Consider the following 27748-nt stretch of genomic DNA (forward strand, 5'->3'; position numbering starts at 1 on the left):
TCGGTGAAGTGCAGTTTTATTGATATGATCCAGAAGGCAGCAGCCAGGCACAGAGTGGCACTTACAGTCACTGTGAGGGGGGCACTGAGTGCAAACTGTGCTTCTCAACCGTGAGTGCCAAGGGAGGGGGGAGGGAATGGTATTTAACCCTGCTCCTGCGGCTCGGCAAGCAGCACTGCCCTAGCGCAGGGCAGGGGGCCCAGCCAGCTGGTTCCAATCCCTGCAGCATGTGGGGAAGTCTGTGCTAAAACTCAAGTGCCCCGGGTGGTCTTACTGTGCCCCCTCGTGGCCGGCACTGACCACAACATGGTTCACCACAGCAGCAGGGTGCAGCAGGGTTCAGCAGGGGGCAGCTGCACAGGTGCCTGGCACAGCTGGGGCTGGGGCCAGTCACTGGTGCCAGCTGGTGCTGGCCTGTGTGGATCCTGGTTACACTCCCAGCTCTGACTGCCTGACTTCATGCTGTTTAACAGACAGCACCAAAGCACCCACCTGCCTTTAACTGTCCCCCAGGCAGGCAAGAGAAGGGGCTCTCGCCCTCAGGAAGAATAGCCCCCCCATCCGCAGTGTCACAGGGGCTGGAAGGGAGGTGAAAGGCACCTATTGCCCATGGAAAATCAATAGGGGCTGGTACTGGCCTGTGCCTTTACCAGACAGAGGCCCCAGCCTGCTTGCAGGAGGGTAAAGAGCCAGGCTGCTGCAGGCAGCACACAGCAAGGTGGGGACTTACACAGCATGAGGTGCAGGCTGGCACCAGGCCGCTGCTCTCCTGGGGGCAGCCGCTTCCGGGATTATAAACACAGCCACAGTCTTACCATGGAGAGTGGGAGGTTCCTGGCGCTTATGTAGCCTTGTGGCTGATAACCCTCCTTGCCCCAGTTTCACACCCACTGCTCCCCTGGCCTTGCTGTAGTGCTCCCCTCCCTGCTGTTGAGCTGGCACTAGGCCTATGCTCTGGGCCCAGCCCTGACCTGCATTCACTCAACAGGAAGCTACAGGCACCTCTCCAGAGCCAGCTAACAGCACCCAGACTCTCCTGCCTAGAGCTGAGTCCCCCCCTCTGCCCCGGCTTGGCTCTGTTCCCTGCAGGCCCTGCACTCTGCTCTCCCCACAGTGTGCCCCTGCCTGCTAGGGTCAGACCACAAGCCGTGGCCTGGCCACAAGTACCCAAAGCCCCTCGCCCAGTGGCAGGGGAAGAAATAACCTTATCAGCCCAATATAGCCATGGGCCCCAGTCCGTTACACTGTGCTACAGCCTGATGCTGCCTGAGCCCCTCTTCACTGCCAGGAGCTGGTACCAGAGCGGAGCGGGGCTGAGCCTTGTCACTTTAGGGGCAAGTGAGATGCAGCCCCTCCAGCCACACAGGTCAGGTCAGGAAGTTTTAGTCATGTAGCTTCAGCAGTGCAGGCTGCCCCATGGGCTGCTCCCCACTCCCTTTGGGGTGTCTCTGCGGGAGAAGGGCAGCTCCGGGCCAGGCCTGGCAAGGAACCAGCCCCTGCACAAGCGAGAGGCGGCAGCACGCAGCAGCAAAGCAGCGGGGAGGAAGGGGGGGGCAGACAGCCCTGAAGGGCAGAGGCAGGTTCTATTCCTCCTCTTGGGGAAGTGTCACGCTGCGAAGGACCCCGTGCTCTCCACGGGCTGGGTGCCGGCTCCAGCAGGGCAGGTGCTCCCCCGCGGCCCCTTAGGCGGGCGGCTTTCGGAAGACACCCCAGGCGTGGAAGCAGCGGGTGAAGGGATGGGGCTCGTTGCCTTTCCGCACCAGCCGCAGCTTCCGGGGGTGCTCGGCTGCCTTCGAGCGCATGTGCTGGATATACACCTGAAAGAAGCGGGAGGGGCAGCCTCAGGCACTGGCCCCCCCAAGGCCAGATCCTGCTTCTTTCCTATTGCACAAACTGGGAGGAGGCCCTGGGGATCCAGGGCTGCTGTGCTCCCAGCCAGGGGCTTTGGAGCCGCAAAACAGGCCTTCCGCTGCCCCCGTAGCCCAGGCCCTAGCGGGTGTCAGGGCAGATGCTGCAGCATCTCAAGGGGAAGGGGCCAAGCTGCTGGACCCACCCTCCAGGAACCATGTGCCAGGGCAGTAGAATCCCTCCCCCGCCTCCCAGGAGCTGTCAGAGGCTGCAGGAGCGTCTCCCTCCACAGCAGCTTTCATTCATAGCCAGGGAAGCCTTTCGAGATGCTCCAGCCCAGCCCCAGGAGGGGGCAATCCCAAGGCCTGGGCCCGGCCCTTACCTGGCAAGCCTTCAAGCTCAGCTTGATTTCCACCTGGCTTGTCTGGGTTCCCACCCACATGTAAACCTGCAGGGTACAGCAGAGACAGCAGGGTTAGGGATGCGCTGGCCGGAGCGCGAGACGGGAAGAGCAGATCCACTGCAGCCCACCCAGACCTGGCTCCTCCCCTGCCGCACACGGGCAGGGCCTCACGTGGCATCTAGCACCCACTGGAAGTGGGAGGGAGGATCTGGGCCAGGGAGCCCTGCTGGAAGGTCCTGGGAGAGAGACTGGGTTCTTTGGGGCTGCAGCGAGAGGTTCCCTGCAAGGGAGCCTAGACGTGGCTGCAGGATGCAGAACGGTTACCAAGGATAATCACGTGGCTACGCCCATCTCCCCACTCCGCACTGGGGGGCACCAGGCCCTGGGAACTCACCTCCCGGCCGTTGTCCAGCAGCATGATGTCGTCGTCCGCCAGGTCATCCTGGCAGAAATCGGAGCACTTCTCTGACACGGAGAAATAGCCCTTCTCGTTGGAGCACCTGCAGTGGAGAGCCAAGCCACCGTTAGCGAGGGGGCATGCCCTGCCTCGGGCCAGCCCGGCTGTCCAGGGCAGATCCTGAGTGTCAGACTGCGGGAAGGCCCCCAGTGGCCATGAGTTCGTCAGATCACAGCAGAACCCTGGGGAACATTTTCCCGAGCTCTGCTGGTCCAGTGGGCAGCATGTCACAGTGCCTAGGGTCTCCTCCCGCCTTGGCCAGCCCAAAGGACTACCCTGGTGCCCTGGTGGCTTAAGGAACAGGCTGAGCAGGGGATGTGCGAGCCCGTGTTTTGAACAGGCACCTAGCAAACGGATGGCAGGAGCGCTGACCAGCCGGGGACCTGCCTACCCAGCGTGGGCTCCGGGCACGCACCTGAACAGCCGCGAGTACTTCATGTAGTCAGCGTCTTCATCGTAGGCCTTCTGGCCCCCGATGCCAACCCAGAAAAAGTTCTCCGGCTCCTCTCCTTCGTTTATCACCTGGCACACAGAGCGGAGGTGTCAGGGTGCGCCCGCGAGGGCTGGAGGGTTTCAGATGGCTCCTGAGTCACTTCCTGCTCTAGGGTTCTGGGAGCAGAAGCAGGGAGAGGCCCAAGCTCTCCCCAGCACTGCTCTCCATGGCTGCACCCCAGAGAAGTGGCTGGCAGCATAGCTAGAACAGCCTTGCCCATCTGGCATAGAGCACCACTGAGAACCAGCCACCGGACCATGCCGACAGAGGCTCTGGCCTGCCTCACCTGCTTGCTGTACGAGTCGTCGAACATGTGGTTCATGATTTCCTCGGCTAGCTTGGCCTCCTCGGGGTCGGCGGCCCGGCCCACCCAGGTATAGACGATGCCTTGGTTATCGGTGCTCTCGAACGGCACCTAGGGGAGTGGAGAGTGGGTCAGGGCAGCAGGAGCAGAGCCCTTGGGCTGGATGGGAAGCCCGGGCATAAAGAGAGGAGACGTGGGAGCAGATGGAGTCTCCATCGATGGGAATCACACTGAGAGAAGGGCGGAGGGAGGCTGCACGTGGAGGGAGGTGCTGCTTTGGCTTAAACCAGAGTTTAGAGAGCTTGATGCTCCCAAGGTCACCCCCAAAAGTGGCTTCACGGACATGGACCAGGTTCTTCTGCCAGCCAGTCTATGCAGGGTCCTGATCCTGCCCCACACCCTCCTCCCCCAAGCTGGAGGCTTCCATTCCTCTTCTCTCTTAGATGCTCCTTGCCCACAATCTGTGGGGCAACCAGCACCTTCAAGGGCAGCCATGGATGCAAGGCACCTCCTTGGACCAGCCACAAGAAGGATGCCCACGAGCGGTATGTGCTGGAGCAAAGTCAAGACGAGGAGGGTGGCAGCAGAAAGCTTCAAAGGACTCCACCTTGTCCTCCTTGCTCATCGGCGCTGGAACTCGGGGGGAGAGGGTCATGCCTGCTCCCACTTTTTAAACAAAAGAAACAAAGCACAGAATTCATGTCCCCTACAGATTTCACCCCCACCCCTCACAGAACAATCCATTCTGCTGGGGTGGTGCTGCAATTACACTTTTTGCCCACCAGGGGCTGCTGTGGTGTCACCCCTGGAGCAGCCAGCTGCAGAGACGGGGGAGAACTTTGGTCTTGGCCACCCCACTTCTACAAAGGTTCTTGTCCTCGCTCCGTGTGGACCCAGGGCTGCGGCGTGAGCCCTCGCTGCAGCAGGCCCAGCTGGAGACGGTGCTAGCCCTGAGAGCCCACAGCAGACACTAGCCCCAAGGATGCTCACCTTCAGGATGAAGCAGAACTCTGAGTTCAGCAGACAGGAGTCGGTGTTGATCTGGATGCACCTGCAAGGGACGAGAAGAGGAGGCATTCTCAGCCCCGGCCTGGATCCCCACCCACCCCAGCAGGGCCAGCCTATTCAACCCCTCCGAGGAGGCGGCTCCGGTTAGCAGAGCAGCTCCTCTGGCTCTCACCGGGTGCAGAGGGCGCTGCCGTTGGTGCGGACGTGGTACAGGCTGGGCTGCAAGTTGTTGTCCTTGGATTTCCTCTTGCCCTTGTGGATAATGAACTTCCTCTTGAAGTGAGACAGGAACTTGGGGTTCTCCTGCTGCTGGGTCATGCGCACAACCTGGGTGCCAGGGGATTGTGTTAGAGACGTCCAGGGCCGGGGAGTTCGCTCACACTTGGAGGGGACCCCAGGACATGTGCAGACCCATCAAGTGACAGAGAGCCATTGGCTAGCAAAGCATGCTGGGTACAGTAACTCCTCACTTAAAGTCATCCCGGTTAAGGGTTGTTTCGTTGCTGATCAATTGGAGAATGTGCTCGTTTAAAGTTGCGCAGTGCTCCGTTATAACCTTGTTTGTCTGCCGCCTGCTTTGTCCACTGCTTGCAGGAAGAACAGCCCATTGGAGCTAGCTGGTGGGGGCTTGGAACCAGGGTGGACCAGCAGCCCCCCTGTTAGCTCCCCGCTCCCCTAAGTTCCCTGTGCAGTAGCCGCCCAGCAGGCTACCAATTGCTGGCAGTTCAGCTGCCCTCTCACCACTGCCATGTGCTGCTCCTGCCCTCTGCCTTGGAGCTTCTCCTGGGAGCCTCCTGCTTGCTGTGCCGGGGGGCTAATGTTAGGGTGTCCCCCTCCCTCCTGCTCCTGCCCCTCGCTTACTCCTTCTCCATATAGAGCAGGGGGGAGACAACAGGGCTCAGGACGGAGAGAGCTGGCCGCAGCCGCTGTCTCAACTTCATGAACTTTTTAAAGGCAACGTACTTAAGAGTGTGGTGTCAGCGTACTTAAAGGGGCAATGGCATCTCTCTCTCTCACACACAGTGTGTGTGTGTCTCTGTCTCTCTCTGCCATGGTGTCTCCCCTCCCTCCATTCCTGCTGCCCTGTAGAGGGTGAGGCTATATTAACAACCATGTGTTAACCCTGGAGGGCTCAGCCAGTGCTAGTTCAGCTCTGAGCAGTAAGACATTCCCTGGGAAATATCCCTCCCTATGATTCCTCCACCTCAACCAAGCTTCACAATCGTTCATGGCTGTGTACAGTATTCAGTTGTTTGTTTAAAACTTATACGGTGTGTCTATATAGTTGTTTTGTTTGGTGAAAAAAAATTTCCCTGGAACCTAACCCCCCCCTTTACATTAATTCTTATGTAGAAATTGGATTCGCTTAAAGTCGCTTCGCTCAAAGTCGCATTTTTCAGGAACAGAACTACAGTGTTAAGCGAGGAGTTCCTGGACCTACATGCAAATGAGACCCTGCCCCAGCTGCCTTCTGGGATGCAGCCACACGAGGAGCAGGCTGCCCCCTGCAGGCAAGCGCAGGAGCTTGCCTGACCCCAGGAATGCTTAGCTGTATGCTCCAGCCACCTGGATGGGGCTGGGCCTGCGTCACCCTCACCGGCTCCTGCAGGAGCCAGACTGGATCCTCTGCTGTTAGCCAGGACAGGTCAGCATCACCTGCCCCAGGCAACGGGAGCACCTGCATGTGTCACACTGACCTCAGGGCAGCTCTAGGGCCGCCCCCCCCCCCCGGGTGGACAGCAGCCCCCAGAGGGTCCAGGCATCAAGGCTGAGCTCTGCAGCTGGGAGAAGGACGGGTAATGTCCTGTCCTGCCCCATGGAGCAGAGATTAAATGGCCTTGGGGAATTGGATTTTGCCTGCTACGGCCCAGCTCGTGGTATGGCCCATGGGGCTGTATGGAAGGGGGGCCCATGGGGCTGTATGGGCCCCCCTTCCATACAGCCCCCCTCCCAGCCCATGGGAGGGCACATATAGGGCAGGGGTCTTGAGGCTCCTAGTCTGGGTCCTGAGAGCAGAGGGGGGTGCTGGTGCTCAGGCTCCCAGCCCTTGGGGATCGGGGGGGCGGGAAATCAAGCTCCCAGCTCACCTCCAGCTTGCCAGGGAAGAGGCTCTCGAACTTCTTCTGCAGGCTGAAGGTAAAGGTGAGCCAGCCCATGTTGGAGGCCTCGCGCCCCTGCCAGAAGTACACGATGCACTGGAAGTCTTCCTCCGGCTGCTTCTCCTCCTCCTCTTCCTCCTCGTCCTCCTCCCCTCCCTCTCCGTCCCCTTTGCCACCGCTCGTCTTCTTCTTCTCCGCCTCGTCCTCGTACTCCACTGGCACCCAGTACCTGCCAGCAGGGGAGGGATCCCAGTGATGTGGTTGGAGGGCAGTCCCAGTCCCCCCATATCCCAGAGCTCTCCTGGCCTCCCCAACCCAGCAGCTCACTCGGGGGCTGGGACTGGGGGGGGGGGGGCTGCTGGCAGAGGATCAGCCTGAGGGATGGGGGCTCTGACACCTAAGAAAGGGGGCAGCGGGAGGGGGTGAGAGCTGCCCAGAGAAGGCAGGGGCGGGTGTTACCTGCACAGGAAGACATAGCAATCCTGCGTGTGGAAGTGTCCGAACTCCTCTTCGGGCAGGCGAGCAAATTTCTTGCCCTCCAGGACAAAGCCCTCCATGCCGTCCAGGTCCTCGTTCCACTCCTCCATCAGCTGCTCCGCCTGTGCCGCACGCCAAGAGACGCACACTTAGGAGGACGTTGCAATGGGCGGCAAGCCGGCCTAGCAGTTAGCGCTCTGCATGGCAGCCTAGGGGACCCTGGGGCCAGTCCTAGTCCTGAGAATGGGGCTGGGGAGGAGGGGCTTGCAATAGCATTCCCCCCATAAATAAGGGGATATCCAGAGCATAGCCAGAGCCTCAGCCCACCCCCTCTCTCTCCCACCCCAGCCTTGGCTGCCCCATGGCCAGCTGGAAGGGACACAATGCTGGTGCCCAAGGCCTCAGGAGGGGGAGCCTAGGGCAGCTGTGTTGGCAGAGAAGGTTCCAGCCCAGACGGCAGGAAGGAAGGCCCCAGATGACTCCCCCGTGGGTCTTTCATTTACCCCTCGACCCCAGCATCGTACCTCCGTCAGGGCCATGGGGGGCTGGCGGGGCAGGAACAGCGCCGTCAGGTCAGCCTTCATCTGATCCTTCTTCTCAGCATCTTTCTTCACCTTGCCGGCCAGCCCCTTGGCCTGCAGCACGCTCTCTGCGTTGCGGGTGTAGTCCACCTTCAGCACGTCGTCCCAGTTCTTGAATTTGGACTTGAACACCTGCAGCGGGGGGGAGACACGCTGGCACGGGGCCTTTCAGCTTCTCCCAGGGGGCACAGCCCCCCCCCGCAGAACAGCTCCTGGCATGGCTAGAAGGGAAGCGTGATGGACACCCTCTCCCACCCCGCAGAACAGCTCCCGGCATGGCTAGAAGGGAAGCGTGATGGACACCCTCTCCCACCCCGCAGACCGGTCGGGCCACCCCAGGGCGGCAGCTGGCCAGACCCGGATTCCCCGACCAGACCCAGCACAGCGCCACTGGCCACTCCCGAGGGGCAAGGCGAGCCCGGATCCCAGCGCCCCCCTACCTGGCACTCGGTGCCCTCCAGGTTGCGGATAACCATGGCGTGCCTGGGCCGGTGCAGCATGCTGCACAGCTCCTGCCCCAGCTTGAGGGCCGCCGCCCGCACCAGACGTGGGGACTTCCTGCCCACCCAGATGAAGACGTCAGACCAGCAGTCGAGGATGTACACGGCCTTGGTGTCGAGCAGGCTCTGCAGCTGCAGGGCAACCGGGCAGAGGAGGAATTGAGCGGGCAGGAGAAAGGATGGGCTGCCCCCTGCTGGGATCTCCCCCCACTCCCATAGCAGGACCTGGGGGCTAAGCAGGAGGGGGAGGGAGCCGTACAGGCTGCCAGCCCAGCACCTTCAGATAACTCCCCCTCCCAGCAAGAGCCGCCCAGCCCCTTGCCCTGCCTCAGGGCCAGGCCCTGGCAGCATCCTCCAGCTGGGAGCAGGGCCCGAGCTCAGCTCCCGACCCTGATTCCCACCACCCTGCTCCAAAAAGGAGGGGGTTTCCCGACAGTTTCCACCTCCCACTGGGCTGGAAATGGAGACCGGGGCCTCGCCCCAGGGAATGGCTCTCCCGCCTGGGGGCTCCACCCAGGACTTGCCCCAGGGAAAGGCTCTCCTGCTCCGGGGCTCCACGCAGGCCCCACCCCAGGGAACAGCTCTCCCGCCTGGGGGCTCCACCTAGGCCCTGCCCCAGGGAACGGCTCTTCCACTCGGGGAGGGGTGGGTGCCCAGGCCCCGCCCCAGGGAATGGCTCTCCCATTCGGGGGCACCATCCACTGCTGAAGCAATCCGGAGAAGTTTGCGAGCGGGGCCTGAACTCCAGGCCATTTCCCGCTCCAGAGCCTGGCGGGAACAGGGGCAGGGGGAGGAGGCAGTAGAGGGCCGGCAAATCTCAGATCCTCCATCCACATACCCAGCCCCCATTGCCTTAGCGGGCACAGCCCCACCCTGGCCGGGCACGGCCTATGGCGCACAGCCTGATGGAACGGACCCCTCCGTCTCCGGCCCGCCCCACCCTGCCATACCAGTCGCATCTCCGGCAGCAGGTCCACCTTGGGCCGCTTCTGGTGCTCCACCGAGAGCTTGTAGTTGATCTGGGGCAGCTCCAGGTAGCCCAGCCCCAGGCCGACCTGAGCCGAGGAGAGAGGAGAGGGATGAGGGCGAGTGGCAAGACGACGCAGAGCCCAGTCGCAGGGCACGGGCATCCCTCTGCCACAGAGAGGCTGCTCCGGGGGCACGCGGAGCGGGAAGGGGTCTCTACCTTATACAGCTTGGGCTTGGCTGGCTGGAAGTCGTCCGGGACGTTGGCCTTGATCTCCTCAGGCCGGCCCCCCAGCACCTCCCAGAACTCGGGTGGCTCCTGGCTCTGGCTCAGGAGCGTGATCTCCGCCTTCCCCTTCCGCTCATTCTTGTTGATCTTCTCAGCGAAGAGCCTACGCGGGACGATTGGGGGAGAGGAGGGGCCGGAGAGACTCCAGTTAGGTCCCAGTCCAGCCGCACTGCTGGGGCCAAGTGGGGCTGGCAGAGCAGGAGGCACCAGGCCGGCAACGGCAGGTGAGTGTGGGAGGGTAGGGCCACCCAGCCCACGATGGCAGGAGGAAGGGAAGACGGCAGGGGGCCACTATGCCCTGTGATGGCAGGTGGGAGGCCAGGGGGTGGGGGATGCCATGTCCTGCGACTGCAGGAGGCGGCGTGGGGGTCGCCCAGCCCATGATGGCAAAAGGGAGGTCAGGTGGCCAGGGGTCGCCATGCCCGGTGATGGCAGAGCAGCAGCAGGTGCCTTTCACACATCCTTGTCCAGCCTGGCAAGCTCCCAGCTGCCGTGTGTGGCAATCATCCTGCTCCCCGATGGGTTCTGGTGGAGCGGGAGCAGTGGAAAGGGGCAGAGTGCACTCAGCACCCCCTAGTGTCAGCGCCCACTGGCTCCGTCCCTGCCATGCCCCCTCCCAGTTGCCCCTCTGCGGACGCTACCTGGCTTTGGTGGTGCTGCTCAGCGTGGCCTGGGTCCCCCTCCACACGGAGATCTCAAGGCCGTTGTCCAGGAGGAAGACGAACCTGAAACCAGGAGAGGTGAGGGGTGGAGGGGTCAGCGTGGTTGAATCCAAGAGCTGTGATGGGAACTCAGTGGCAGAGACATGCCCCTGCTCTCCAGCTGGTGGCTGCTTGGGGGAGCGGGGACAGGAGAGAGCTGCTGGTCCGGTGGCTGCCGACACGAATAGCAATGGCTTGGTTTGCCGGCAGGGGAGGGCAATTCGAGCTCTGGAGGGCAGCACCCGAGCCCCTCCCAGCAACGAATGCATTTACCCCCGAGCCCGAGGGAGGCAGGGCAGGGCTCGCAGGCTCACTGCCCAGACGGGACAAGCCCAGAGAGGCCCCATTCCTTACCCGCGGTTGCCCAGGGAGCCTGTTCAGAGCAGGAAATGGAGCCGAATATCCCGAGTCCCAACCCAGGGCAGTGACGAAAGCCTCTGCTGATGCATGTGGGGCCCGACGCGCCATTCCTGCCGGCTGCCCCGGTGTTAACACTGCAGGCGCCAGTCCAGACAAGCTGAATCACTGCGATCTCTGCAGCTTCCGCTCCCGGATGGGAGTGTGCAGGTCCCCACACCTATCCCGGCAGGCCAGTCCCCCCGCCCCACCGCACGAGAGGCATGGACATGGGTACCGCATGTCTGCAGAGCGTCCCAATCCCCCTCCACACTCACCGGGGGTCCAGCGAAGCAGCCTTAAGCGTCACGGGCTCCAGCTTAATATTCTTTTTCCCATAGACGCGATACAGCCTGCAAGGACACATGGTACGTGAGGGGGGTCACAAGAGAGCCCACCGCCTGAGGAGAACCTGCCTTCACAGGGGCAGCAGGGGGACAACGCGCCCCACAGGACTGGGCAGCAATGCGCTCCGAATGGATCAAGGGGTGGCCTGGCCTCTGGAACTCACTGCCACAGATAATAGAACACCTCAAGTGCTCTGTCGGATTCCAGCCGGGCTTAGACCTTTCCGTGGGTCACGGACACCTCTGGTGACAGCTGCTTTATTCATGAGGCCTCCTGCTCTAGGGGAACAGAGAGGGCCTGGAGAAGCTCATCTTGTGGGCATGTGTCTAGGACTGGAGTGCCCGAACCAGCTCCCATTAAGGACAATGGACGGGCTCCCGCGGATGGGTGCTGAGACAGACTGGGCCCAGAGACCTGACGGGCTGTGGCTCTGCTCCGGTTAGGCGGCTTCTCTGTGCCTGTACGCCGTGTAATCACGGCACCGCAGAGGGTGACTGTGGCTGGTAGTGTACCCCCCGGCTCCCCCACAGCGCCCTACCTGGTGATGTACTGCGCGTCCTCGACGGTGTAGAAGCCGCTGGCCGAGCCCCCCTCGATGTAGGAGATCTCGTGGTTGAACACCTAGGGGTGGGGACAAGGGGTCAGCCTGCAGCAAAAGGCTTCTTTGCCTCCCTCGTGGCAGGGCGAGGATTGACTGCAGGGGGTTGGTGCCCAGTTCTCCAGCCCTGGGACAACTGGGGAAGGAAGGGGGGGGCAGGGTCCATACAGGGGTGGATTGGTCTGTATGGGGTTGTGTGGAGGGGCTGGGAGGAGGGTGGTCAAGTGGGGGAGGTACCTGGCTGAATTCGTCGCTCTCGTCCCCCATCTCCTCCCGGATGGTGCGGCACTGGGCCCCCAGGTAGTTGCGCAGGTTGACGGCGTGGATGGCGGCGCTGGCCTTCTTGTCCAGCGTGGCCTCCTGCCCGATCCAGTAGTAGATCTCCCAGGTCAAGGAGCTGCTGTCGTCCAGGAACGTCTGCAGGAAGAGGCCAATGGGCAAAGCAGTCGGTGGGGCTGGAGGAAGCTGCATGGGTTGCTGGGGGGAAGTTTCCCTGCTCTCTGGGCCACCCACAGAAGCCCTGCCTACCCACACGGCCCTGCAACGCTCCCTGCAGCCTGGCACAGCTCGCGGCCCCCAGCATGGGAGGAACTGGAGCCGAGGTAGGGGCGACTGGGATGAGGGAACCATTCCCTGCAGACTGTCACTCGCCTCGAGGGAGCCTGGGGATGGTGGGACCTCGGATTTTGTCTTATTTTATCTCCCACCCAGAGTATTAAACCTCTTCACAGGAAACCCTTTGAACATAGAGCAGGGAGCCAGGACCCCTGGGTTCTAGCTGTAGCTGGGAGGGAGTGTTGCCTACTGGCTAGAGCAGGGGGGTCTCTGAGCCAGGACGCCTGGATCCTATTCCCAATTCGGCCCTGCCTGGCCTCAGATGAGTCACTGCGCTGCTCCATGCTCACTTTCCCCAGCAGATTGGGGACTCAGGACCCTGGGCCATGCTCCAGGCACCCCGCAGGAAGGCATGGGGCAGGGTACGGGTGCGCTGGTACCTTCAGCACAATGTAGCAGTCGGCTTCGTAGAACTTCCCGTTGAAGGCCTCGTCCACCAGAGTGGGCACAAAGTTCTCGATCTGCCAGACGGAGACGCCGGGGATCTGCCCCACGTCCTCCGTGAAGAACTCCGAGTAGTTGAGCTGGGGCTTCTCCAGGCTCTGGTCCCAGCGGCGCGTCTTCGGATCCGTGTATTTCATGTCCCCATTCTCCTGGCAGGGGCGGGGAGAAAGGGTGGTGAGACGCGGCCTGGCTTCTCTCGACTCACAGCCCTAGGCCTAGACCTTGGGCCATGTTCGAGCCCACAGCGTCCCTAGATGCTGAGCATCTTCCTAGGGGCAAACTGGGGCTGGGACCCGACTTTCACGCCAGGCTTCAGCAATCAAGGCTCCTCCCTGGAGCTTGGCCGGCCACGCGCAAGGCAGAAGCGGGATCCAGCCCGCTGCGTTGGTTCCACCAGGGCTCATGGGAGTGATGCCAGCAGCTGTGACTCAGACACCCAGGGACCAGCTGTGTCGGGAGCACCCTCCGCAGATGGACGCCCTTGTCCTGAACCCCATGCTCACAACATACACGATGCTGCGAGTTCCGATCCCAGCTTCAACGCAGACTCCCCGCTGCAGCCTGGGACAAGGCAGCGAGACCTGCGTTCTCAGGAGCGGCCTCTACCGTCGGGTGCCCCCGTTTCTGGGTGCCCAATGGGAGAGAGCGAGGGTCTGGCAGGCAGAGGCACCCAGCCCCTGCTGCTTGCATTGGCCTTGGGACGAGGGTGCACGCACGTGGGCTGTGGAAGGGAGGTAGCCGAGGTGGAGAAAGGTTTGTATGTGTAACGGATGGACAGACAGCACCCACCGCCCCACCCCATCCCTTCCTACCTCCAGTTTCTTGTTCTTCTCCTGAGCCACGTCTGACATCCCCTTCAACACCTGCTTGGCCTGATCGTCCTGCGCTGCCGAGTCCTTGCGCCGGCGAAGTCGCATCTTGCGGGCCGTGGGGTCCTTCGTGCCGCTCCCTGGGAACACGGGCAATAGGGGTGAGCAGCGGCAGATCACAGCCCAGAAAATCACTGACACCTACTCAAGACCCCAGGCTGGATTGGGGACCCTGCGCCGTAGGGCGCTCTCAGCCCAAGGCGAGAATTGCTTGGCACTGCCGGTGCCACGACAGGAGAGACATGCCACAGCATGGCCAGGAGCTCTCTGGCTCTGTACCCTGCTCCCAGCGTCTGAGATTCCCAGTCCTCCTGGCTCCCCAGGAGCCAGGCTTCAGCTGGAGGTGACGTTTCCTGCCCCCTACTCCATTGCCCCTTAGTTCACCTGCTGCAGCTGCTGCGACGGTGGCGGGTGAGGCGCCAGCCAGGCGCAGCTGGTTCTGCAGGGAGAAGTCGATGTTGTACCACTCAGAGGTTTTGTCCACTGGCTTGGGGGGCATCACCAGGTTGGGGTTCTCCCGGACGTCCAGGATCTGCAGAGGCACGGGACAGAGAGGTGATCCAAACACCAGCCACAAGAGAGAGACCTGGGCACCAGCTGGTTCTCGCTCTACCCTGGAGAGCTCAGGGGGCATTGGCCGAGGGAGGGGATCCTCCTGTACCCCATTAGGGTTTAGGGTCAGCGTCTGAGGGCGCAAGGCTGCAGTTGGGCAGGGCGAACGGGACTCGTTTCCCAGGCGCTGGGATGCCACGCCCTCCCCTGCCGACACGAGACCCATGTCCAGCACTGGGCACACAGGGGCCCAGGATTAATCAAGGCAGAAGGGCCCATGGCCAGCCAAGTGCCATTCAGAACAGACCCGATGACCCCAGAAACAGGCCCCTCGCCGAACACACCGGTTGTTGGCAGGCAGGCCCAGCGGGCAGGGAGTCTACGCCAGGCAAGGCCCAGCAGGGGTGATTCAGGGTCTTCCCACTCACTCGTGCTGCACGGCATAACCCCCTTCAGCATGGCACCAGCTCGCCAGGCCTGGCTGGGCGCCCCAGACCGAATCGCTGTGCAGCAGAGGGAACAAAGGGCTCCCAGATGGCTCCATCGGAGCAGCTCCTGCCCAGGGATGTGCTGGGCCAGGGCGAGGGGCAGCATGATCAGTAGGACTGGCCATGGGGCTAGAGCCCCACAGTCCCTTAGCTGTAGTCCCAGTGCCTTGCTGCATGGCCCCAGGTCTTAACCCCTAGAACGTCAGGCCCACATCCTCGATGGGTTTAGGCTCCCAGTTTCCTACCTCTGGGCAATGGGATTATCCCGACCCAGTACATTAACTCGGGCCACCCCACGGTTGGCAAAGGGCGCAGAGAGCCTCCCCCCTGCCATGTGTCAGGGGTGGGGAGCACAGGCTGGCCCTGCTGGTGGGGTTACCCTCCTCAGAGGAGTCAAGAGTGGAGCCTTGCCCTCCGCTCACACACCAGCCAGCACTCCCCTGGGATGCATGGATCCCCCCCAGGGACCGGCTCCCACAGAAGCATGGGGCCTGGGATGTCTGCCCAGCAGGCGCCAGAGAAGCATGGAGGCCCGTCCCTCTGCGGCCTCACCTCGACGTCCGTCAGGAAATGAACAGCCTCTGGCAGGGTGACCAGGCGGTTCTTGTTCAGCACCAGCTTCTTCAGCTTCGTGCACCTGGAGGGGCAGAAGAGACACTAGGAGAAGCCTGGCCCTCGCTCCCGAGACGCGCTGGGCTGATGCTGAGCTGCCGGGCAGGGGGATCCCAGAAGGGGAGGAAAGAGGGACACAGGGGGCAGAGGGGACAGTGCCAGCCAGAGGAAGGAGCTGGGGGAGCTGTCACAAGCCAGCTCAGCTCTTCATGGAAGGAGGCTGGGAAGCCGGCTCGGCCTGAGCCGAGTCCTTAGATTTTCCCTGCTCCATATGTTGTCCATCTGTCCCATCCCACCCGGACGCTGCTCTACACTCAGGCCCAGCTTCGCCTGCAAGAAATGCAAAGCCCTTCCTTCCCCTCTGCAGAACGCACCCGCCTGCTCCTCCCTCCCCTCCGCCCCAGACATGCCAGGGAGGGGGGCGGCAGCTCAGAGCTCTGCACCAAGCTGGTCTGCCCTGGAGAAGTCAGACTGAGTCGTGAGCACTCCGCGCTAGGGATCCACCCCCGCTGGGCTTCGGGGGGTGGGCTGTGAGCTCGCAGGGGGTGGGGCGGGGTCTTTTGCAGCCAGGCTGCGGATGCTGTCAGCGGCAGGTGAACTCAGCACATAGCAGGGCTGATGTCGGAGGTGCTGAGTCCTCACCGAGGTCAGACCAGCCGCGCGCGCGTGCGTGCGTGAGAGAGAGAGAGATCCACAGCGAGCAAACGGCTTCTTCCCTATCCTCACACAGCAGCCACCTGGGGGAGACTCTGCCCCAGAGTGCGAGGAAGATCCCGCTTCTGTCCTCCCAGACCCAACCCAACTCCGCCAGGCCAGGGCAGCCGGCGGGTCACTCACCTGCACAGGCTCTCGGGGATCAGCTCCAGGTTGTTGTTGGCTGCCATGAACTCCTCCAGGCTGGTCAGTTTGCCAATGCCAGAGGGAATGCCGTCGAAGTCCAGCTTGTTGGAGTTTAGGTAGAGCTTCTTCAGCTTGGTCAGCTTGCAGATGGCAGACTAGGGACGGAGAGAGACACATGCCACAGATCAGGGGGAGTTGATAGCCTGGGCCACTGGGCTCTGCAGAGGCTACCGTCCAGGGCATCCTGCCAGCTCCTTGGACAAGTCACATAGCCGCTTTGTGCCTCAGTTTCCCCAACGGTACCATGGGAATAACAGCACCGTCTGCCTCCCTGAGGTTCTGTGAGGATAAACCCATTACAAACCACAAGGGGTGCTGATGCTATGGTAAGTGGGGGCCTAGGAGCTCTTAGCGCAGCCTGAATCAGCAAGGAAAGCACAGGCCTGTTGAGTCAGAGGATGGGGAGCCAGTGGGAAGGTGGGACCATCCCCTTGGGTCTGTGGTGCCGCTGTGGCATTCACAGCTTCACAAACCAAGGACCAAGCTCCAGAGAAAGCCACCAGGCCTGTCTCACTGAGACCTTGCCCTAAGCTTGGCCGTGGGAAGCCAGCCAGCTCCAGACATCGTCTTGGGGGAAATCTCTACGTACGGGCAGCGACGTGAGCTGGTTCCGTGACAGATTGAGGGTCTCCAGCTGGGTCCACTGGTCGATGCAGAGTGAGAGCTCGGAGATCTGGTTGCTGCTAAGGTTGAGACGGCGGAGGCTGGAGAGGGTGTAGAGGCACTCGGGGACCCGGCTCAGCTCGTTGCAGGCCAGGTCCACGTCTGGGGAAGAAGAGCACAAGGGATGTGATGCCACCAACCGGACTGGGCCCAGGTCAGCTGAGAGGCACGGAGAACCCAGGGCTCTGGCTGGGTTACACAGTAATTTGCGAGTGCACGGATGTGATGCCAGGATAATCCAGCAGGTCCTGGCCCGAATGCATCCACTGGCACAGGGACGGGGCAGGCAGCCCATCTAACAGCTGCGCTCTTCCCAGCGTCAGAGCCTGGACCATCTCCACCAATAGGAGCTTGGCCAGCAGGCTCAGGACGGGGCCAGATGCGACAGGATCATTACAGGGGCATCATCCTTGCAACAGCTTGCCCCACCCAGCCATGCGGCTCAACCAGGTGGCTGTCCCAGTGCACTCTGGGACTGCAGGAGAAGCTATGCCATGGGCTGCCCACACGGGTACTGGGAGCAGGGGCTTCTGGGTAATTTCCCCAGACACAAGGCACCGCATTGTGGGATGGAGAGAGGAGGAACAGCTGGACCAGGGAAGATGCAACAGTTGTGGGTTGCCATCAGGGAAGATGCTGCTGTGGATGACAGGGTCAGCCAGGCCTGGTCCTGGGAGATGCACCCAGCCAGCTCACCCACTGCTTGCAGACACGAGCTGCCACGTGCGTGGCGTGAGCTCAGCCAATGGCTTGTCAGGAGCGGGACACCTTTCTCCTAGTGCAGGGCCTCCTCGCTGGACTGGCCCTGTTGCCCAGCAGCAGTCGGAAGGAGGCCTGAAGAGGTGCTGTTTCCCCACCTTGTCCCCACACGTGCCCCCTCAGCCCCGGACTCTGCAGCGAAACCCCATGGGCGGCTCACCTGCGAGGTTGGTGAGGCCCTCCAGGCTGGTGGGCAGATTGCTCTGAGTGCGCTGCGTGTTCCTCAGGTGCAGGGTCTGCAAAGCGGTCATTGCAGGGAGCTGCCTTTACATGGAAAGAGAGAGAGAAACAGTGAGGGAAGATCCACCGCTGGGAAGAGCCTGGGACTGGAGGGGAGATCCTGGACCGGAGCAGAGCAGGATCCCAAGCTCTGGTTCAAGAGATGCAGCACGTCCACACCAGGACTGGTTTAAACCTGGTCTCAGCTTTGCTGGGTTTCAGCCCAGCTCCCCAGGGACATGAGCCCATTCCACAAGAGCCACCCCTGGAGGCCCACGGTGGACTGGGCCGTGGGAACTGGCTCAGCCCTTCCTTCCTAGAGGCCGTGCTGCTAGGGGACGGGGGACAGGACCTGTGTCTGCCAGAGCTAGGCAGAGAGAGTCGACCAGTCTTTAGGGCTGTGGCCAGCACCACGAGGTCCCAGAAACTGGTCTTATTTAAAGACTTACTTAAAGGCCGGATCCCAAGCTTCAGAAGGTCAGTGGGGGGAAGGGTGGAGTTTCCATTGATGGCACCGGGGGCTCTGGATCAGGCCCCAAGAGGCTGGCCATGTCCCTTCCAAAAAGGGCTCATTGGAGAGGAGCGAAGGAGCCCCCCAGGCTGGGTTCTCGGACATTTAGCAGGGAGAAGACCTTTCTGGTTGTCTGTCAGCGGCCCTATGCAACCAGAAACCCGTCAAGGAACCAGACCCCTGGCCGGACACGGCTCTTCCCAGGAGAGCGGCTAGAAGAGAGTCCAGCCAAAGGGGACCTCTCTGGAGCACATCCCGCCCCCTACCAGCGCCGGCAGCCTGCGCCCCGGCAGCGCAGCAGGACACCGGTCTACCTGAGCTGGGCGTGCAGCAGTGGGTTGTTGTTCAGGATCAGAGTCTGCAGGTGCACCAGACGCCTCATCTGCGGCGGCAGGCTCTCCAGCTTGTTCTCGCTCAGGTCCAGGTACAGCAGGTCCGTCAGGTTGATGAACAGCTGGTTGGGGATGTTATCGATGCTGGAGAAGACAGACAAGCCACGCTCTGCTTACCAGCCAGGAGAGGGGGAGGGACAGAGGGAGCTCCCCAGAGCCGTGCTGCACCATGCTGGGAAGGGTACCGAGAGTCTACACTGCAATCAGACGGGACCGCAGCACGAGAGACGTCCCCGGGCTGGCTTTGATCTTTGGACGGTAAAGCAGCACAGGTCAGGGTCATACAGCCTGGGCTGCTGCAGCTTCACTGCTGCGGTTACTGGCGCTAGCTCAGGTGTCCACGCGTAGCAGTCACCCTGCCCCCCAACTGGGTGCAGACAGAGCCCAGGCTCTCAGCTCTCTCCTCCGCTCAACAGGGCAGCAGGGAGGTGACCTAGCCCAGCTACCCAGCACAGCCAGGGGCATGATCCTGGCAGCAAGGCAAAGACTGGGGCTCTCCCGGGTTTCGACAGGGACACAGGGGCTTCCCCGGCCCGGGGAGGGAAGGCATTTACATGGAGGAGCCGGGCGGCATGGGACAAGTGCACAGTGATCTTCACCAGCTGCTCTCAAGTGCCCTGTGCATCAGTTCCGCCTCCCTTCTCTCACACGCCACCAGCCCCCAGAGGCACAGGCCTCCCCTAGCTCTGGAGAGCGGGGTTGTCTGACAGGGAAATCCACGCCTGGTGAGCCGGGGGTCCCCGCCTGCATGCCCAGCTGGTGCAGCCAGCCCAGGAACCCCCTGCACGCAGCCTTGGCGGAACCCCGGAGCAGCCAGACCCACCTGTTGTGGCTGAGGTTGAGCACCAGCATGTTCTTGGCATTCTCCAGGTCCCGGGGACACTCCGTGAGCTGGTTGTAGCTCAGGTCCTGGGGGAGAGGAAGCAAGAGAGCTGTCAGGAGAACCTCTCCATCTCAGCTGGCACGGAGTGGCCCGCTCAGCAACAGTCCCCTCCCCCCCATGGCCAAAATCAGCCCCTTCCCATCACCGCAAGGCTCTTCAGGGCCACACTACTGAACAGCGAGGCCCGAGGGCAAACACATGCCCTGGATTGTGCACAAAGTGCAGTCACCATGACTGCACCTCATCAGAGCACCCAGCTCTGGGACCTCCCTGCTGGAAAATTCAACCTGAAGAGTCCAAGGAAGTCCAGCTTCCAAGACCCCACGGCCAGCATCAATCCTAGGCTCAGATTCTAGCTCTGGGGACATGCACCCAGCTCCCATTGATTTCAGCGCCTGCCCCCTTTCTGTGCATACATCCAAAGCCAGGATGCGGCCGCCAGTCTCTCTAACTTAGCTGTGGTTTGTGCCACCTGCCCAGCAGATCACAAGGACGCCGTGTACTGTGTCATTTCCAAGACAGCAGCAGCCCTTCGTCGGTTCCCTTCAGAGGGGCATCAGACCCGCTAATGGAGTTGGCAACAGCCAGCTACCTGGGGGGAGCTCACGCACCTTGGGGGTTTGGTGTCTCACACCAGAATGGAGGCTGCTTATTTGCCCTTTACTTATTTCTCAGCTGGATCATAGTGTTTATGAAAGAAAGATTAGAAATCCCCAAGGATATTCCTGAGCAGACGAGATCAGCTTTAAAATGGAGACTAATTTAGAGGTCAAGTAGGTTATGATGCGAATTATGGCAAAGGGTATTACAGTGATGCCCTAAGATCCTGATCAGAGGTCAAACTGGGCATTACCATAATACAATGATCACCTAAGGTCCCAATCAGGCTCTGGGCTCCACTGTTGTACAGACACATAAGAAAAACCCTGCCCCAGAGTTAACAGCCTGTCCCTTTAAAAAGGGGATCCAAGAATGAAGCCATTATACTGTCCGTAGCTGGGTTCTTTGGCCAGGTTTATTAATAAGAGCCGCAACTGTCAAACCTGCCGACAAAAGTTACACTCCCAATTCCCAAGGGGAGCCAATGGGAGTTAGGCACTTTTTAACAGGCTCACTCTCAGAAACAGGACGGTGCCTTTACAGCCAGAAATCTCAAACAGTCACACCTTGCGGCACACGTACATTTGTAAAGGGTTAATCAAGGATTAATAGATGTGATACGCATGTTGCAAACAATCAGGTAGAATGTGGTATTAGGTAGGTTTGGAAGGATTCGATTTTACTGGAAACGTGGATTTCACCGCACGCACACACCAATCACCGGAAAAATATTTCCAACAGGCAAAATTTACAGATAGGCAATGTCAGAAAAATGCTGCTTGAGAACTTGGGAGTTTGATCGAATGAAATTAAAATTATATATATATTGACCTGGGATGTTAACAATTTGTGTTTTCATGGTTATAAAGCTTTAATTTCTTGAATCTCAACATCTACTGTCATTGACTAATTTCTGTCAGACCTCCCCATAATTTCACACAATTGAGATCATTTAAATTGATAAAAATCTAAGAAATGCTTAAAAATAAACAATGATTATTTTTCACTGACATTGTAAAATAAATTTAAAAATAAATAAATCCCACGCTGCTTCGCCTCGCTATAGGTGGGGATAAGCACATCAGTAGGTGGGGTTAGAGATAGTTCTAAGCTCTAGTTTATAAGCAACCTTTGGTGCTATTGGACTTTAACAACCGAGGAGCCATTTATTAAAACACGGATTTACTGAGCCTCTATAGCATGAAACCATTCATGAATGTGCCCTTAATACAAAGTGTGACTCAATGCAATTCAGAAAGATGGGTACAATCCCCATTTAAAAAAGGGGCACAGACAGGCAAAGAGACTTGGCAGAGGTCACACAGCAAGTCAGTGGCAGAGGCAGGAATTGAACCCTGGAGTCTGGGCTCGCACCCTTTGCTCTAATCACTAGACAATGCTGCCTCTCTTTTGGGTTGATTGAACATGCTGGTTTAGGATTCCCTTCCCTTCCCCACTGATGCTGTTGGAATCTCTCTGCTTCTTTAGTTTCACTGCACTGATTGGGTTAGCAGAGCAAGTAGGGACCTGGAGCGAACAGGCAGCACATACCAGCACCGAGAGGTCATCGAGCTGGAAAATGTCATCAGGAACTCCTGAATTCTTCAGGCTGTTCGCTCGAGCCACAATTGCCTTAAAAGGGGAAGAGAGATTTATAGTCATAGCTCTGGAGCCAGGCCCGGGCCGGGCCGTCGCAAGCCCCTGACTCAGCACCCACATCAGACGGGGACAGAGACCGACCAGACGTGAGCAGGTCCCACTGGGCCCAAAGTGGGGGGATCAGCAGGGGAGGGAGCATGTGGAAGGGAGGGCAAACAGAGACAGAGGAGAAGCTGGGTGGGATCAGGGTTGAGAACAGAAAAGCTCCTGCCACATGCAAGGGAAGCCGTGGGTTAGGGGAGGGGGCGGATACCGACCCATTCAGCCTCTCAGCCACAGTGCTACATCCAGGGATCTCTTCCGACCCACCACCAAACAAAGCTTTAGCCAGACTAAGGGCCCGATCCTGTCATCTCCCAGCAGTGCCAATGGCTGTTAAGGGCATCCAGGCTCCCCTGCTCCCCAGAGAAGGGCACCAGCACCCACCCCAACCAGGAAAGAGCCCCAGGCTGCATCGCTACAGTTGCTCCATGCTAGGTGTCATAAGAACGACCATATTGGGTCAAACCAAAGGTCCATCTAGCCGTCTCCTGTTTTCCAACAGTGGCCAGTGCCAGGTACCCCAGAGGGAATGAACAGAGCAGGGAATCACCAAGTGATCCATCCCCTGTCACCACTAGCTAACAGGGGTTCCCAAGTGTAATGTGACACCCCCGTCTGGAGGTTAAAGCCTTAAATATGTTGACTCCATCGTCATGGGCACAGGTGCACCGAGAGGGACCTCCGCAGGCAGCGAGCCCCAAAAGGCAGAGCTCCTCTCCCCTAGTCAGGAGATAACCATTCAGCTCCACCATCGCTCTGCTGACCCTGGCAACAAGACGCTTTAAAAGACACCCAGCCCCGGCAGCCTGGCCCTCTGCCCGAGAGCGACCCAGGGTGCCAGCCCCTTGAAGGAGCGGCAGCCAGGAAGCCGGCCGGGTTACAGAACAGCAAGCAGTTCAGGAAGTTACCAAAGCACAGGGCAGCGGGGTGGAAAGGGGGGTTGGATCTTTGTGGACTAAGCCCTCCTTCAGGATTTGCAGCAGACCCAAAACATTCCCGGACCAGGGCATGGGGAGAATCCGGCTCCAGAGCAGCTGATCCCTCTTCCCCTGCGCAAGACGGACCGGCTACAGGGGCCACAGGGGAGGCACTGGCACTCACTCTTGGAATTGCAAAAGGAGAAGCCGCGCAGGATGCCTGCGTGCGGTAACTGCAGACAAGAGCAACCTCTACACCGAGGCAGCCCCAGAGCATTTCCACACAGCTAGATTCCACCTCTAGAGCGAGGTGAGTTTCTAAGGCCACATTGAAGAGCTTGGTGGCCTTGTTCGGATGGGTGCCACTCGGCAGCCCTGGGGAGCTCTCCGAGCTCTTCCATTGGCCCAACGGGGCCCAGGCTTGGCAAGGCCAACAGACACGTCCGGGGCGGGTTCGTGTTGATGAGCGGGAGAGGAGAGGCCAACCGCTAAGGGCTGGCTGCCGAGCGTCTGCAGAGAAATGCTGTCTCCTGGCGCAGCAGGGTGCTGGGCCACAGAGGCACACGGCGCGGGTTACTCACCCGGAGGCACGGCAGGCCGGAGAGCTCTCCATGGAGCGTGGTGAGGTTGTTGTGACTCACAGACAGGTGCTCCTGTTTGGAAAGCGAAGAACAAATGCCTGGTTATAAACAGAATGAAAAGAAACGGCGGCACTGCCAGGACATTTGGACTCTGCTTGAGCCTTCTGCCCCTTCCCCGGCTTGTGGGTGCCTTGTCTCTTTAGACTGTCCAGCCCTTTGGGGCAGGGACTGTCTACTACTGACCTAGCACAGCGGGACCCCATTTGTGGTTGGCCTGAAGCTACTGCCTAACCAGCGTCTTGGTGCTTTCAAAGGGAAATAAAGGATCATCCTGCTTTCGTCATCCCGTCAGGAGCTAGAGCATCAAACCATGCTCCGAACACAGGCAGGCTCCTTCAGTCAGCACTCCGGCTTATTTTCCAAAACATTGTTTTTATAGGCCCTAGACACCCCTAGGCAGATGGATGCTAGAGAAGATTTTCCCAGCGTTTGCTTTTCTCATTCCAATGGAAATTGGGATTTATTTATTTTTTAAATATTCACCTTGCTGCATCCCAAACATTGCAGGATTTTCTTGAGCGGCAGGGTGGCCTCAATCGGACTCAGGAGACCCAGGTTCTTTCAATTCCCTGCTATTCCACAGACTTCCTGAGTAGTCTTGGGCACATCACAGTCTCTGTGCCTCAGTTTACCAGATTCCCTACCACCAGTGGTGTTGTGAAGATAAATACGTGAAAAGACTGTGTGGGGGCTAAGATAAATGCCTTGAACAGAGAAGAGCCTCCTTTGTAAAGTTCTTTTTGCTTCTTTATAATGTAGAAAGCAGGCTGGAAAGGAGGTGCGTTTGCCCACACCACTAGATGGTCATATCGTGTCTACGAAGAAAGGCTCTATGGAGAACTAGTGAAGTTATGACACAGATGCACAGATTCCAAGGCCTTGGAATTACCTAGTTAGAACACAGGCCACACAAAACCACAGAGCAGTTCCCCCATCAAGCCCATCGCTTCTGATTGAGCTACAAGAGATCTTTTAGAAAGACACCCAGTCTGGACTTAAAAGACTTCAAGTGATGGTGAATCCACCATATTCCTCTTATCATAAGACAGTGAAAGCCAAGCAGCGGCGGGAGAGACCGTGCAGTGCCGCACACAGGGGGACTCCATTCTTGGTTTCATTCCAACATCTAATGAGCACTTTGGCTAAAGAAAAGCCCCATGCCCAGTTTTTAAAGATCCTTTGCAGGTCACCCTTAAAGAGGGCGTGTATGCACGCACATTAGAATGCACAGCAGGAGAGACAGTATGGCCTAGCAGATAGAGCACTGGACCAAGTCACAAGGGTTTTATTCCTGGCCTGGCCACTGGCCTGCTGGGTGAGCTTGGGCAAGTCATAGCACCTCCCCAAGCTTCAGTTTCCCCAGCTGTGAAATGCAGATAATCACACTGACCTCCTTTGCAAAGCTCTTGGAGACTGTATGGATGAAAAGCACTAGTTAAAAACTAGGTATTATGAGGGTGATGATTGTAGGGGAAGCTTTCGGGTGGGTCTGCCTGCCCACAATGCTTTCCGTTTGAAGCCTGCCAGCTCTGTTCATTGGTGCTCAACCGTTCCATGCGATCACCTGCATTACAACTCACCCCCCCACCCCCCAAAAGCGCAGCTTCCCAAGAGCAGCATCCATGCAGCAGCAAGGGCTGGCAGGTCTCTGCATAGCCCTTACCAGTTTCTGGAGGGAAGAGAGCTCCTCCGGCAGGTAGCACAGGCCCGTCCTGTTCAGCTTCAGCCATCGCAAGCTGGTCATGGCCTTCACGTGGTCAGGAAAATAGCCACCCTGAGAGGAGAGGGGAGAGAAAGAGGCATTTTACGGCATCCGATGGGCAGAGAAATGTGTATTGCCGGGTTTCTCATCCACCTGAGATGAAACAGATCCTGTGCTCTTAACACCCTCCACCACACCCCAGGTGTGAAACCAACCGAGGCCACTTTCCCAAGATCCCTGCCAAACATACCAAGGTGACAGGCTGTTCTGACAGCGTAGGACTTATTGTAACAAACCCCCAATGAAATGCAATCGGATGTCGCAGTTACCAAGAGCCTGACGCATCGGATCGGCACAGAGACAGCTGGACAGGACTCTGAGCAGCACCCTGCCGCCCCCACCCCACGGGCTCTCAGCCTCTGACTCCCTCCCCCAAACATCCTGCAGCTCCCACATGGGATTCTTACCCTGGGCCCTTCCACCCCAACAGCAGCCCCCTGCTGTCCCTCTGGTGTGGCTCTCGACCCTTCCCCTCCCCCACCCTGCTTATGATTTACTTCCCCGCTTATGCAGCTGAGGATCATGGTTGCCCTCTTAGCTTAGAATACGGGTGGCTACAGGTGCCTTGTCTACAGGTTTTAGAGAAACTATCCCAGTGCACACATGTCCAGCTAGGATCGGCCCTGGGAATGGACATGAGGAGGGGAACATCTCCACAGCAGAGTATGAATAGAGCAATGGTCAGGCAGGTTATGCAATATTAGGGGGCTTGGAGGTAGCATAAGTCACAGGAACTGACACCAGCTGGCCCTGATTCTGCAGAGGCCCAAGCACACATGTGACTTCATTCACAAGCATCTGCTCACTGACTTCAAGGGAGCTGCTCCCAGGAGTGACGTCATGCACGAGTTTCGGTCACTGCAGGATCACGGCCTTAGCAGGCATGTTGCCACCTCTGTTAGGAAGACGATTTCTTTTCTAAAAAAACAACCCAGCCTCCAGAGCCCCATCCTGGGAGAGGAGAGGCAGATCCACGCACCCACAACAAAAGGCCTTTCTAAGGTGCAAACTGCTTAACCCAGATTGTGTAACGGCATTTTAAGGGCCTGCTTAGCAGTAGGTTCCCAGCGACAGGCGGAGGCCTCAACCCTGCCAGCCACTTCACAAGACAGACCCCTGCGCCCATCCCCAGTCATACCAACGGGGGCCCACCTGCACAGAACCGCTGGCATGACCAGGGCCTAAGTGGCTATTATTTTGTTTACCTACCTTCCAGGTCAGGTATGCCAACCCTGGAATGGGAGGGGGGCTCAGCTGTTGGGGAGGGGGGGCAATTGCAAAGGAAGAACCTGAATTTTAACCGCAGAGGAGGTAAAATCTCTGTGGGCCCCATCAAGGGCCGGCAGAGCTGCAATCTTGTTCCTCATGGGCTAGCATGACCTCATCTGCCAGGCCTGGTTAGAGTCACACACGGTAGGAATCCGTATAAATGTAGCACACTGGGTCAGCCCAGGGGTCAAGCTCCTGAGTAACGCAGTCAGACTATGCATGCACAAAATATCAGGCTTGTCACACCACGGGGCAAAGCTGGGTGAGTCACTTATGGCTCACGTACACAAGCAAAACCACTTGTGGCCAAGGGCAAGTAAGGGGCCCAGGGAAACCGGGGTGACCTGCAAGCACGGCCAAAGCACTACTAGCCCCCAGCAGCATTTTAACCCCTGGTCGGCACTTAGGCTGGGGAAACAGAGCTCAGAAGAGCAGCATTACCAAGGAGGAAACACGACTGTGGGATTAGAGCAGGGGTCTGGGAACAGCGCCTGGGTTCCATTCCCAATTCTGCCAGCGTGGCCTTGGCCGAGTCACTTCATCTCTTCAGGATGCATCAGAGGTTCTCAACCGTTTTCCTTCTGAGCCCCAGACTCCCACAACCAGCTGTAAAAACTCCACGGCCCACCTGTGTCACAACAACTGGTTTTCTGCATATAAAAGCCAGGGTCAGCATTAAGGGGTGGTAAGCAGGGCAGTTGCCCGGGGGCCCTCATGAAGCTAAGTCGGGGCTCAGGGACCTGGGCTTCATCCGCAGATGGTGGGGTTTTGGCTTGAGTCACAGCAAGTCTAATGCCGGCCCTGCTTGGCAAACCCCCCAGACCCTGCTCGGGCCCCCAGCTGAGAACTGCTGTTTTACATACCTGTCTCCTTTACAGGGATCACGGTTAGTTTCGGTGCATGGAGCCCTGAATTAAAACTGCTAGACATACACCAGATCTCATCGATGCAGCCATTAATCACAGCACGGGCCAGAATCAAGGTGCCAATACATGGCGCTTTTCAGCCACAGGCCTACCATGAGACCCATTCATCTCTCCCTCCACAGCCCCACAAAGGGGCTCTGAAATTGCCAGGCATCTCTGGCAACTAAACACCATCTCTCCTCCTCTCCCAAAAATCAGCTCAACAGAGGCTGGCACAGCTCAAACGCCTGGGGGCCTGTGGGGGGTAAAAATCCACTACAGTGGCTCAGGGCGTGATCTCAGGCCCCACAGTGCAGCCACAGACGTGAGCAACTGTCTAAAATTAGCCAGGCAGGAAGCAGGCAGGGCCCAGGCTCTGGAGCTGCCCAGCCCTGTGCATGCCCTGTCTGTCTCCCAGCCCTGGGCTTTGCCCACCGCCCAGCCCCAGAACTACACTCTCCCTCCCCCCACCCAGCCCGGTTTAAGGGGAGCCCTGAGTTACCTTGAAGTCATTCCCACTCAGATCCACCCCCCTGATAAAGGGGAGCACTCCAGTGGCAGCCATTACTCCGCTCAGC

General features: G+C 59.3%; 1 protein-coding gene across 1 annotated transcript; it reads right to left on the reverse strand.

The window, feature by feature from the left end:
* FLII (FLII actin remodeling protein) lies at positions 1-27735 on the reverse strand. Its single transcript, XM_030578136.1, has 30 exons — positions 27673-27735; positions 24898-25008; positions 23175-23246; positions 21527-21607; positions 19316-19401; positions 18415-18576; positions 17531-17634; positions 16538-16713; positions 15886-16043; positions 14989-15073; positions 13781-13928; positions 13340-13476; positions 12464-12676; positions 11706-11885; positions 11409-11491; positions 10801-10875; positions 10067-10150; positions 9357-9528; positions 9121-9225; positions 8111-8302; positions 7614-7802; positions 7072-7211; positions 6601-6841; positions 4686-4840; positions 4496-4556; positions 3488-3616; positions 3124-3230; positions 2646-2751; positions 2231-2296; positions 1-1817 (listed from the first exon to the last, which is right to left on the reverse strand). The coding sequence occupies exons 1-30, from the start codon at positions 27733-27735 to the stop codon at positions 1683-1685; spliced, it is 3816 nt and encodes a 1271-aa protein (XP_030433996.1). The 3' UTR covers positions 1-1682.
* Between the last annotated feature and the right edge of the window lie 13 nt (positions 27736-27748).

Source organism: Gopherus evgoodei, chromosome 10 (genome assembly GCF_007399415.2).
Source record: "Gopherus evgoodei ecotype Sinaloan lineage chromosome 10, rGopEvg1_v1.p, whole genome shotgun sequence".
Classification (NCBI taxonomy): domain Eukaryota; kingdom Metazoa; phylum Chordata; order Testudines; family Testudinidae; genus Gopherus; species Gopherus evgoodei.